Source organism: Xyrauchen texanus, chromosome 11 (genome assembly GCF_025860055.1).
Source record: "Xyrauchen texanus isolate HMW12.3.18 chromosome 11, RBS_HiC_50CHRs, whole genome shotgun sequence".
Lineage (NCBI taxonomy): Eukaryota > Metazoa > Chordata > Actinopteri > Cypriniformes > Catostomidae > Xyrauchen > Xyrauchen texanus.
In genome coordinates this window covers 40,430,351-40,444,120 of record NC_068286.1, presented here as the reverse complement: position 1 = coordinate 40,444,120, position 13,770 = coordinate 40,430,351, and the positions used below count along the sequence as shown (strand labels likewise).

The following is a 13,770-nucleotide window of genomic DNA, read 5'->3' as shown; positions in this document are numbered from 1 at the left end:
GAATCAAACTAAAGATGTCCAATCACAAATAAATCACTTATCTGAGTCGGTTCTTTAAAATTCATTGGTCACACGTTATAGGAAAGCAGTCTTAATAGGTTCGCGATTCAATCCGAATGCCTCAGGAAGCTTGCACGCGTGGTGCTGAATTATTTGCGGACACGCTCTCACTTGCCTATAAGCTCGCGGAATATTTTATAACATGGAAAATAAAGATTGCGCTGGTTGCAGTGGATCTACAATTAATGGAAACAAAACCAGCAAATGCGGCCTATCATTTACCAGTTCTTTAATAAATTTCAACACGTTTGCAGCTTGTAATTGACTTATGTAAATATATTTTCCAACAAAAAGAGTATCAAAACACGTATTAGCCTACACGAAAACACATTAAAAGTATCTTGGCATTACCATATTTTTTTGGACATGTACCCAGGGCTGGACTGGAAAGAGAAGTCGGCCCGGAATTTTACATGGTAACCGGCCCAACTGTTGAGCTTTCGTGGCCGTTCCGCATAACAGGGCAGCTCATTGTTGCTTATCGCGGCCCATTCAGCACGTTTTTCAGCCGATCCACCGGCCCGCTCAGTTCTCACGTTGGATATTCCGCCCCTGATCAGAAAATACCCGGTATGCCAGATTACCAGTCCAGCCCTGCATGTACCATTACCTGATCGTACTAGGTTAATACAATGGTAGGCTATTTGAATATGGTATCATATAGTGAAGTACCATGGTATTTTTTTTATTTACCTCGAAGCACCATGTAAATACAATAGTATACAAGTACAAACATGGTAGTAACATAGTACCATACTTCTTTGAAGTACTTTGAAGCACCATGCAAATACAGAATGGTACATAGACGTAAATATGGTAATTGTATATCAAAGTACCATGGTATTACCATCTGATACCATCAGAAATCAAATTTTCTCTCTCTCTCTCTCTCTCTCTCTCTCTTTCACACACACACACACACACGAAATTTGGCCTCTGATAATGTATTCTGTAATTCAGTGTCTAGTTGCTGTATTTCTGTATTGTATAGATGAATAGTATACTGTATGTACGCAGTTTTCATAATGAGATTATGTGTAAATGGGTATGGGTTTGTAGAGGTAGTAGTCTAAATCTGGTAAATAAAATGTAAAAATAGTGATTTTTCATATTGAACGTGTTTGTAGAGGTAGTAATATAAATATGAAAAATAAAATCTAAAAATAGTAACTTAAATGTTGGGTTTATGTAAGTAGCATGTCTAAATATGAAATTATATGTTATGTTTTGTTATTTATGTGCACATACCAGTACATATTGCACCGTACTGTATACTTGTATACTGTATTGCACTAAACTGTAAAATACTGGCTTTGATAAACATCATGTGAATAAGTCTTTTAGATGCTTTGTCTATGACAGTATGCCCTGTGCATCTGCGGTTTAAAAAAATATGAAGTAGCTTAAATGTAGCAAGCTGATTTTGGCGTGTAGCTTGTAGTGTAACTTTGCTACTTTCTCTGAAGTGTAGCTTTTAACTTAGCTAAACACATTTTTCTGTTGAGTAGTTTGTAGCTTAGCTTGCTAAATTTTTTGAGTAGCTTGCCCAACACTGCAAATATGCACACATGCACATCCAAGCTATTGTCTGCTGTCTGTGTGTTTATCCTTTCGCCTGTAAAGGTGGAAACAGCTTTTAGTGGCCCCTTAGCTTTCCCCTTAAACACACAATGGCGTATACACTTGCAGATAAGCATCCTGTCAACACATGGTGCTCATATCTACCCATTTGTGCCTCTCAACACCTATTTAATATTGAACAGCTCACGCTGCAAGACCTTGGACATAATCAGAGCTGTCGTTGCTATTTATTTATGGCTTATGTGCTCCGTATGACTTGAGTAGAATTCATTTAGAATGGAGAAACGTTAAATTAGTGCTTTGAATACACTGGATTGGTTCTCAGAGTGGAGCTCTGTGGATTTCTATGATCTTACATCATCATACATTCAGTGAAATTGTCTACATTGGATCTGACTCGAAAACCCACATCGCTGCATCATTATTGCATAAGAAAACTGCCACAGTAGCGATCCACATGTGACAGTTTATTCTGTGTATATGAGAGGGATAGATAAAGGACATAATTTATTTGTCAATTATTCAAACAAAGGTATGTATATTATATTATTTATTTATTTATGTTATTTTATTTGCATGATAGGGCCGTTCCCAAGTTCATGAAGCGGATAAAGGTTAAAGACTATAAGGACAGGAGCGTGTTTGGAGTTCCACTGCAGGTCATAGTTCAGAGGAGCGGGCAGCCTCTGCCTCAGAGTATACAACAAGCCATGCATTACCTGCAGAGCCAATGCCTCGACCAGGTGAGAGATGACAAACACAAAGAAAATGCCTGCAAGTACACACATGTCTAAACATATATTTCAAAACTGAAAGATGCACAAGCACATACAAATATACAGTACTTAAAGGGATAGTTCACCCCAAAAATGACAAAGTCATGATTTTTCCAAGATTCCACTCTTCTGTGGAATACAAAAGCAGATGTAAGGTAGAATGTTTGGGTGACTCAATCACCATTCACATTTATTGCATGTTGTTTTTCCATACCATGAATGTGCAATGAAGGCAATGAAGGCTTTCAGTACCTAACATTCTGCCTAGTATTTCCTTTTGTGTTTGATTGAAGGAAGTCATACGGGTTTGGAAACATATGAGGGTGAGTAAATGACAGAAATGTCATTTATGGGTGATCTAAACTTTAGAGTGTTATGTGATATAGTCAGATCTTGTTATTGGTTAGTGAAAAACTGTTCCATAGAAGGGGAAATATACTGCAAGGTCATAACCTAGTTAAATGATTCCTATTTGTACAGCTTTTAGTTTAACTTTCCCTGTTGTGCCATTATAAGTAATAGGACCCAAATTCAAGCACAGGACATCTGTTGATTTATCACCACATGCATACCCGATTTCAACACTCTCAGACTTGCATGCACATTGAAGTTTGCATGTAGCTAAATAACCACAAAAGGCCTGGAAGTCTTTCCTGGTTGGATATATAGTTACATACCACACTTACACACATGGTTGACATTCCATTCCAAGAGTGTTTATAAGAGAGTAAATTATATATTTCATACGCTCTCTTTCTGGTGTCAAATGGAAAGACTATTTGAGAAATTACATTATAGCTACAATTTTTAGACATTACAGTCGCAACTTCATGACTAGGTTACGAAAGGAGTGTTAAGGAGTTTTCCTAGAAATGCCTTTAAAACTTATTTTCCTGTGCTTGGAAAACTCATGGTCACATAAGAGATCCATCTACTTAACTGTCAGTTGAATAAGAGAGAGTGCAAAGGAATAAATTACCTTGCAAGATATTGTTACATTGCACAGTTGACATGCAGCTTAAATGTAATGAGTGTTTTTACGTAAAGTAGGAGTTGTTAATTTCCATTTCCATATACATGTACCTAAGTGTCTAACCACCTCTACAGGTGGGGCTCTTCAGGAAATCCGGAGTGAAATCGCGAATCCAAGCACTTCGACAAATGAATGAATCATGTGGCACTGGTGGGGGTGGAGTCAACTACGAGGGCCAGTCAGCTTATGATGTGGCTGACATGCTTAAGCAGTACTTCCGTGATCTTCCGGAGCCTCTGCTTACCAGCAAACTGTCTGATACCTTTCTGCAGATTTATCAATGTAAGAACACACATGCAATTCACTTTTAATATGCTTTGTAGAAGACCACACACTTGCACTGAAAGGTACTTGCACAAAATGTTCACACAAACAATGATATTTAGATTTTTGAAACAAGAACACACACATTCAGCTCTCACATCTAAATAGAACAAGGCTTTTTCCAGAGGGCAACTACGCAAAGAGCTGTAGATGCTTGTTCTTGGATGCATGAATCATTTTGAAAGGGCAAAGAAATCGAAACAAATTCAAGAAATAGCTGTCAAATTATATTTTGGCACCAATAAATCAGTATGTGAATCAGGGCCAGTACTGAGCTGTAACTCACAAGCAGCCTTGTGTATAGGTACCACAGCTATTTCACACCACACAAACACACAGTTCAAACACTCTTGGGTGTGCTCACCTCAATTTAAGTCATCAATAACTCGGAAATCAGTATAAAGAGGAGATTTATGGTCATGAGATTTTATCTGTATTGGAGAGCAAGTTCAAGTTGATTTATTTAATTTGATCGATGTCCCATGCAGTCATTTGGATTTGAAAATAAAACTAATTAGAATATGGTTTAATAGACCACTGTAATGTGATTGCAGAGATCTATTGGCCATGTGACACAAGTTTAAAGGGATTCTCCCATTCTTCCAATAGAACATGATGTTATATTAATACTGTAACTTTATAATACATTGCTATTACTTCAAAATAGATTTTAGAGCTAAATATTATATTTCTTGTACAGCACATGACTCCAAAATACAGAGCATCATTATAATAACTCCTGTCTCACAGGAACAGCCTGTTACTGCAACCAAAATGAAGAAGAACACAACAAGTATGTTCTCCAAATACGGGCCTGCGTGTGCCTGTTTTGTGTGTGTATTTGTGTTCAGTAAGGGTCTTTCAAGTTAACAGACTTCATATTATCCATATGCACACACATTCTTGTATACATGACATTTCAATTTAAATCAATCCATCCTTTATTGTTTAAAAGAGTCTTGGTGAGATGCAGTAATAGGAAAATGTCCATAAGTGTTTCAGTGTCAAAAGCATATATAACTTTATGGACATGTACCATCATAGCACCATATTTTACCATGGTCTCCTATATAGTAGCTTGGAATACCTTGGAAATATCATGGTAAATAAATATGGTAACCAAAGTATATTTCAAAGTGGCGTGGTATTTCCATCTAATACCATCACTGTCCCATGTATCAATACTGTTGTACAACCACAGTTCTTTTATGACTGAATCCTCATTCTGCATACACAGTATTTGGATCAAACTATTGAAACATTGCTGTCTTTCTCAGATGTTCCCAAAGAGCTGCGTCTGCAGGCGGTGAGGGCCGCTGTTTTGCTGTTACCCGACGAGAACCGCGAGGCATTGCAGACTCTGCTGTGCTTCCTGAGCAATGTGACGGCCAGTGTGGATGAGAACCAGATGACCTGTACCAACCTGGCCGTGTGTCTGGCCCCATCTCTCTTCCACCTCAACACATTGCGGAGAGAGAGCTCCTCTCCCAGGTGTGTGTGCGCGCTATTGAATAATATGTTAACACACTTAACATAGATCCTCTGGTCTACTTCACTGCAAGCTGCTTGGGGTGCTATCATAATTGGAATGCAACAACTTCAAAACTTTAAACCATGCAATTATACACCAATCAGCCACAACATTAAAACCACCTGCCTATTATTGTGTAGGCCCCCCTCGTGCTGGCAAACAGCGCCAACCTGCATCTCAAAATAGCATTCTGAGATGCTATTCTTCTCAACACAATTGTACAGAGCAGTTATCTGAGTTACTGGAGACTTTGTCAGTTCAAACCAGTCTGGCCATTCTGTGTTGTCCTGTCTTATCAACAAGGCATTTCCATCCACAGAACTGCTGCTTACTGGATGTTTTTGTTTTTGGCACCATTCAGAGTAATTTCTAGAGACTCTGTGTGGGAAAATCCCAGGAGATCAGCAGTTACAGAAATACTCAAACCAGCCCATCTGGCACCAACAATCATCCCACGGTCCAAATCACTGAAATAAAAATGTTCCCCCATTCTGATGGTTGATGTGAACATTAACTGAAGCTCCTGACCCGTATCTGCATGATTTAATGCATTGCACTGCTGCCACATGATTGGTTGATTAGATAATTGCATGGATGATCGTTGGTGCCAGACAAGTATTTCTGGTCGAAGTCTACGGTAACTAAGAAAACCGCTCTGTACAATTATGTTTAGAAGAATAGCATCTCAGAATGTTTTTCTGAGTTGCGGTTTGGCACTGATTTGGCAGCACGAGGGGGACCTACACAGTATTCGGCAGGTGGTTTTAATGTTGTGGCTGATCGGTGTACTCTAGCACGCTTGAATAACAGCCTTATCAAAACAGGAAAGCAGGCAGACGTAAGGGCGAAGAGAAGTGTAGGTAAAAGAATGGAGAAAGGGAGGGGAGAGGACTGACTTATGTAAGGCTTTGAATGCCAGCTGCAATTTAAATTGTAGCTTAGATTTGAGATGTCACATCAAGATTAGATAACATCCAAGCATCTCCTTTTGTGTTCCACGGTAGGAAAAAGTTGGTTTCTGAACAATATGATGGTAAATAATGACAACGTTTTCATTTTGGGGTGAAGTGTCCCTTTTATTACCTTATTCAGACTAGTTTTCAGAGGATATATCTTTATGTATTGTTTTTGTCTTGTTATAAGTATATATGTAATGAGGTTTATGCTAAAAACAAGAACAAAATGACAAATGGGGTAAGGAAAAGAGACTTAATTTATGATATATTTTCTCAAAGCAATTGTTATGTTTCACGATTGTAAGACTTGTGATTTATCTATGTTTAGATATTTTTTATAGGCGTAAGTAGTCTTTTTACTTTGAACTACTACTGTAGTTTTTGCTTCAAACTTAATTTTTTATGTTTTAAAGCCACTTTTCTCTCTAATGAACTTTCTTTTATGTGTTTTACCTTATCACAGGGTTATGAACAGAAAGAACACCCTAGGAAAACCAGACCAAAGGGACTTAAACGAGAACCTGGCTGCCACACATGGCTTGGCGCACATGATACAGGAGTGCCGAAAACTCTTCCTGGTGAGGAGACCACAGCATGTCTTCACTTGACCATTTTAGTGCATTTATATAACTCCCAACATAAACACAAAACATTTCATTTCTATTTAACAAAACATACCAAACCTTAATATCTTACACACATGAACATTATCAAAACCATGACACTAACAGTTTAAAGCTGCGGTCTTATCACTCCACACCAGATGCCTCTTTCTATTATGCGCACAGGAGTATGGACTGTCAGCTCAGGTACAGAGACAAATGCACACATTTGTCTCATGTAAAGGTACTTTCACTCAATCGCATCTGAACGTCTGGACAAAGGTTGAATTCTGTGTACTGTCACCACAGCTTATGTACCAACAACAAAACATAGCTCTCTGGAAACATCTTTAGTTAGACAGAGCTTGGTCACTTGGGTCAAAATTTCAAAAACTTTGTTGAGTTATTTATTTTAGTAAGTCAAAATGAATGCTGTTGTTACGCAATGGCAAATCCATCCTAATCGCCCATGCAAACACATATAAACATGCATATACAGGACTAGGATTAGCTCATGGTTGTTACAGATGCCTTGTCATGCTATTTGGTGCTATACATGCTCCAGACAACCTTTTGAGTGGCAAAGGCATGTTTGAGCTAGGAAGGAATATTTGACAAACCCCTGCGGTTAAAATTTGGCAAATATTGGCATAATGAACTGCAAACTCATATTTTCACATGCAAATTGGCATTTGTAGTAAACCTTTGGTGAATATAACAGCACTCTAATTCCATTGTGTGATTCAAACTACTATTTGCCACAAATAAAAACATTTTTTAGGGTGTGCACACACATAGAAACACAATTATTGTTCTAGTACCTCTTCTGGAATATGGGTGTATAAGTATAAAATAATAAAAGTCAGCAGAAGTTACATGAATTCTTCATCTAACGCAATGGAAAATTGACAAAGCAGCACACATGCACACAAACTCACTCTTGGGGTTACATCATATGCCCCAGCTTTACCTGAGCGAATCATGATAAACTTCATTATTAGATGTAGCTGATTATGTGGAGTCATTACCTTAATAAAAATACTAAATTTCTTGCTGTTAGCAACAAATATTTTCTTCTTAATGGACTATTTATAGAAAGTGAATAAGTCAGATAGAGGAACGGACAGATTGCATCTTTTATTAAAGGTCTTCTGGCCCAAATCTGATGATAAAGGTCTGGTCCCACTGTATCCATCAGACTAATTCTATTTGCCGAATGCAGATAACAAATTTATCTTGACTAATGCTGGAAAGAGACAAGCAGCATGACAAGATAAACATCGTCAGTCAGGCAGGAAAAGGACAGAGAGCAGAACAGGACTCGTACAAAAGCACTCAGTAGATAAGGACAGGGAAACACACACACACAAACAAACAGGATGAGCCACTTCCAGTTGGGAATGAATCACCCTTGTCACTTCTCTTCCGTTACCATTAATTTCACTTATACTTAAGCCGAGAGCACTTTTACCATTTGTTCTGATTTAGTATAATTAGTGTAAATCATCCACGATTTTTTGTCGCAGTCTTTTATTTGTATGAGCTTTACAAAACTAGTGCACCATAACTATATTACCATGATTTGTTATGGGTTATGTAGTGTAGAAATACATTACATTTGTAATGTGCACTCGTTGATGTCTGCTCCCTTAGGGCCAATTAAGCTTATTTATGCTACTTTTAATATACTTAAATTTTATGAGCTAGTATCTTTAATAACAGTGTATCTCTTAATTAATTTGTAATAGCTCTCTGCTGAAAAGACCAGAATATGTTGTGTTTTCAATGCTGATGCTCATTGGGGGATGCAGGTCTACCATCCAGATCAGCATCAAACCAGCATTAACCAGTCCAAACAAGGAATTTATACTGGTCTAAGCGGTTCTTTTTAATGTGGTTGCCACAGTGTGCTGGTGGTGGCCCCATCTGGGTTCTTAATAACCCTGTTTAACCCTGATTTCGAGGGGAGGGTCTCAGTTTCATGAACACATACATAAATAACTGTGTCATTGTGATACTGCATAATATTAAAGTGCAAAATATTCAGAGAAATGAAAGAAAATGTGAAAAAAACGATGCAGCTAAAATTCAATCTTAACACAAACGCAACATTTCGAGCAGATTTCTCAATTGTTCTAGAGGATTTCCTGTATTAAAGTAGCTTCAGATGTTTATGCTTCTCATCCGTGTTGACTGAAAAAGATCCGTGAAGTTCTCGTGCTTGTGTATGTGTCTGCTTTTTTAAATTTTCCGATCAGACGATTATTTCCTTTTAAAGCCACTCGTAACTGGTAAAGTTTAAACTCTTGTTTTAGGGCGGCGGTTGATTGACAGGTGAAGGGTGGTGCTTCACTGCTGTCTGGGATGCATACAGGACGGATTAGCATTAACACCTCAAATGTTATGTGGTTACATGCATTTTTTTACCACATACTGTATGTATGTATGTATGTGGTTTTTGTGTTTTCTGATCACAAAATGTTTTAGTCCTTGTTTAGACCTGTATTTAGTGCTGAATACATGTGATTGGATCACCCGAAAGGCATTTTAATACCAGGTGTAAATGGGGTCAATAGCATGGCTGTGTTGGTCTAACCTGCATAAATCTGTCTGGACCAGCATGGAAATTCACACTCATCTTAGCTGTGGCCTTTTCAGCAGGGCTGCCATCGTGAATTGTTCTGTATTGCTTTTGGGGATAATTTTCTAATTTATTACTGATTTTTTCAGATTCCAGAGGAGATGTCACGCTGTAGGAACTCTTACGTGGAGCAGGGACTGAGTCCCATGAGAATGGAGGTCCTGATGGAAGACTGCGGGTCTCAAAGCTACAAGAATCTGCTCAAAGACTGTCTGGATGCCCTGCTGAAAGAAGCCAAGGACAAGTTCAAGGGTTATGACAGCTGCTCGACTCCTGAAAATGCTGAACTTGCTTGTAAGAAGGTGAGGGAATTGTACATTTCATGTTCATTTTCTCTTCCTTCCTTTGCAGATTTTTTGTCTTTCTCTCTCGCTTGTACCTAATGGAAATATTGTGTCTTTTTGCCCTACATCACTTTTTTTCCTCTCGGGTTGTTTCGTGTGAAAGTGCCCTGTTGCATGTCTTTCCCAGCTCTATTTTGGCCTACAGCCCACCATGACATCAGTTTGATGGCTGTTCTAGCACTACACGCCCATGACCACACTTGTGCTCATAATGTATTACACTAAGCCCCATTCCCTTGTCCTTGGAAAGTGTTGCATGTTCTCCTGAGCTACCCATAGATAACTGCTCGGTATCTTGCTTGAAATCACAACCGTTTTAAACTGTCGTAATATCATGTTGACAGTCATGAGCATCATTACTGAGATTATTGAACTGGAACTGTTAATGACTGTAGCCTCTTCTCCTTTGATGGTAGTTTCAGGATGGATCATCTCTACGGCAGTGGAAAGTGTGCGTCGAGGTGCCTGCATCGGCAGAGGATGTCTTGCAACAGATCCTACGAGAGCAGGAACGCTGGGATGAGGACCTGTTAGAGTGCAGGGTCGTGGAGACACTGGAGCCTAACGTGGAAGTATATCAGTACATCAGGAACTCAATGGTGCCCCATCCACCCCGAGACCATGTAGTGCTCAGGTGAATACAAACAAATACACACAATGTCTTCTTATGAATTATTCGGATTCTTCATGCTACAACCTCCAGAAGCTTGCTTTTGTGTTCACGGGCCATAAACGTCATAATCCTAAAAGTGTGTTCTTGTGTTGGGCTTTAGGTCGTGGGTAACTGACTTGCCTAAAGGAGTGAATGCTTTGGTGTGCATGTCAGTGGATCATGAGCGTGCAGCGATGTTGGGTGTACGTGCTAATGTTCTGACCTCTCACTATTACGTTGAACCTTGTGGACCCAACAAGAGCCGACTCACGCACATCTCAAGAATAGACAGCAGGTGAGAGCTGGAAATATATTGATATTCAAATAAATTACATAATTCATTAAGTAAAGCTAAATCAATTAAAATAAATCTTAATTTAATTAAATGTTTTATATATCAAATAAAAATTGTATAGATGTATAATTTTGATATTTAAATATTTTAAATAAAATACATTTAAATATAAATGACTTCATCACTCACATTCTTTTGTTGTTGTTGTTGTTTTAGGGGTCGTTGCCCTGAATGGTACAATAAGCTTTATGGCCACCTGTGTGCTTCTGAGGTGGTGCGGATACGAAACTCCTTTACCTGCCTGGACAAATAAATACGCACATACACACACACACACACACACACACACACACACACACACACACACACACACACACACCTGGAGTGTGCTTTGACAGTTAATTTTTCCACTCAACAAACTCTTATGTTGAAGAGGAATATGATAAATATTTCAAACTCCCTGAACAACAAACAGTCTGAGCCCGTTACATGATATGGAAAGAATGTGACTGTACCTAAACCTACAAAGGTCAAAGGTCTTGCCATTTTGATTGCCATGGCGATACATCAAATGACAAGTCTGAAAGACTAGAAATGGGTGTGCCTGCTGCTTTGACATCATCACTGACGTCACAATGTTTGACCTCATACTGATTATGTCATAGTGTGACAACATGAGGCGGGAGGTGCTATTGCTTCTGAGAAGCTTGTATGGATGTGTATTGTGAATGATTGTTAACGTGATTGTGTGTGATATGATAAGTTACATGGAGTATATATGGCACATTCTGTACTTACAGTATGTAAATGTGTGATGTATGCATGAATTTATTGACAAATGAGAAATATTCCATGCACTGGCACCCTGCTGCAATATAGTGTTACCTATTTCTGTTTGTGTGTGTGTGTGTGTCACTGTTACACAGTTATATAAGTGTCTGCAAAGCTGTGTACAGTGCTTTTGTAATGTTTGTTTATGTCTGAGTGAGTGGACGGATGGATGGATGGATGGACGAATGGATGGATGGACGGATGGATGGATGGACGGATGGATGGATGGATGCAGAGAACAGATGGTGGTGGCTGGAACACCTAAGAAAAGAACTGCAGGAAGTGTTTGATAGAGGAAGACTAGTGCATGTAGATAATGTTAAACAGAGGGTTCCAACGGCACCAAAGCCAATACAAATACAGCGATGGACCAATTCCTCAATGTGTAGAGTAGAGCAAAGTCAGAACATAAATTCGGTTTTCTCCCAGAGATCTGTGTTTGGACGACTTGATTATAATTCTTTAGTACTCAAAGACTAATCAAAGATCTCAACCGTTTTTATATCACAGTCTAAGAAGAGTGAGTTATGAAAAACTCAAAAGGACAGGACAATAATTCAGAAGCATTTTGTTTAGGTTGAATGTTAAATGTATGACTTTAGGAAATCATAGTGAACGAAGGCTACCAAGGGCAGAAATTTTGACCGATCAGAAGATGGTAGAGAATGTATGACAAATAAGTTTATGTTTGTATGTCAGTGTTAACCAGAAATGAAGTAAAAGTCTAAATTAGTAACAAAGTTTGCATTTACACTTAAAACTACACCCAGGGCTATGGTCACACAGCAGGACAGAGTAGAAGTTCTGTGATTAACAGATTTCCATCTATGTCCTATTTTACACTGATCTCATTCACTAGTAACACACAATTTTAGTCGAACTGTCTGATCAAGAATCAATTTTGGAGATGCTGGTTCTTGACCAACATGATGGTTCCCATGAGCCCAGCACTCCTGTTATGACCTGCTGTTTGACTATCAGCCTTGGGTTTGATGTTAATACTAGATTTACTACTACTTACAGTGCCTGTACATGACAGTGTATCATAAAAGTGTGTAAATTAAGTGTATGCTGCCAAACTGAGAATAACGCATGACAATGACAGTTAATTTATACTTCTCTGTATTTATATCACTCATATCGTGTTTTTATATGTATCTTATTTTATTGTAAATGTTACACTCTAAGTTACAGAAATGAGAAAGTTCTTTATCTTTTTTATTATTAATGTTATTTCTGTACAGATTAATCATGGTCAAAATGCACTATTAAATGTATTAAAACTAAAAATATGAATAGCTCTTTGTTTATTGTTTCTTTGAATTAACTAGGGTGTTATTAATTAATCGACAATTGATTCATTGTCGTAAATAATTTGAACAATTAAGTTATTGACCGTTGATTACTCAATTTTTGCAGAAATGTGTTTAATATTATTTTCTCTAAATTCCAATCCATCAAACTGAATTGAGTAATGTTTGAAGAGTGCATATATCATGAATCCATAATACATGAATAATCATTTATGCATTTCAATTTCATAACAATATTACACACATAACATTTTTATTTTTATTTAGATAACAAAAATTTGTTATGAAATTGAAATGCAAAAATCTTAAAATATATTTTGATGGTAGAAAATTATCGTTTTTAGCAATTGTAGTTAAAAAGTGGGATTTGGAGTCCTGCACTTTGCATTATCAACTTTTATGATAAATTGATCATTACTTTAAATTACAATTTGATTAAGTTGATCCCTGAAAACTGACATCCCTAGTTACTACTGTGAGTACTGCTAACGTCATCTTAATGTAATGCATGATTATGTGCTACACCTAGCAATAGGAAAAAAAATTTACATTGAAAAAAAAGAAAGAAAGATGGTGAATGACAAATTGTGTATTTGTCTCTAGGGAGTGAAACAATTGTGTGTAGCTGGTGATCTCAGGGTCTGCTTACATAATGCATCTATAGTGCTTAAAGAGAGAGTTGTGATTACAAAGCCTGCAAGCTGAGGCCAATCACTCACACACATAACAATGCCAAAAGCCACACCAATCCATCCTAAGTACCTGTCTCTCTCTCTCTCACACACACACACACAAACTCCTTACTTTTCCTGCCATATGTTTTCCATAAAA

General features: G+C 37.9%; 1 protein-coding gene across 4 annotated transcripts in view; it reads left to right on the top strand.

Moving 5' to 3' along the window:
- The window catches only part of LOC127651749 (rho GTPase-activating protein 7-like), a 137,111-nt gene extending 124,224 nt beyond the window's left edge, over nt 1-12,887 (top strand). For all 4 annotated transcript variants that reach the window (XM_052137743.1, XM_052137742.1, XM_052137741.1 and 1 more), the window contains 8 exons: nt 2,225-2,384; nt 3,525-3,732; nt 5,052-5,265; nt 6,725-6,839; nt 9,594-9,806; nt 10,265-10,482; nt 10,622-10,795; nt 11,012-12,887. In XM_052137743.1, the coding sequence (XP_051993703.1) occupies nt 2,225-2,384; nt 3,525-3,732; nt 5,052-5,265; nt 6,725-6,839; nt 9,594-9,806; nt 10,265-10,482; nt 10,622-10,795; nt 11,012-11,108 (1,399 nt within the window). In that variant the 3' untranslated portion in view covers nt 11,109-12,887. The remainder of the gene's footprint in view (nt 1-2,224; nt 2,385-3,524; nt 3,733-5,051; nt 5,266-6,724; nt 6,840-9,593; nt 9,807-10,264; nt 10,483-10,621; nt 10,796-11,011) is intronic.
- The last annotated feature ends 883 nt before the right edge of the window (nt 12,888-13,770 follow it).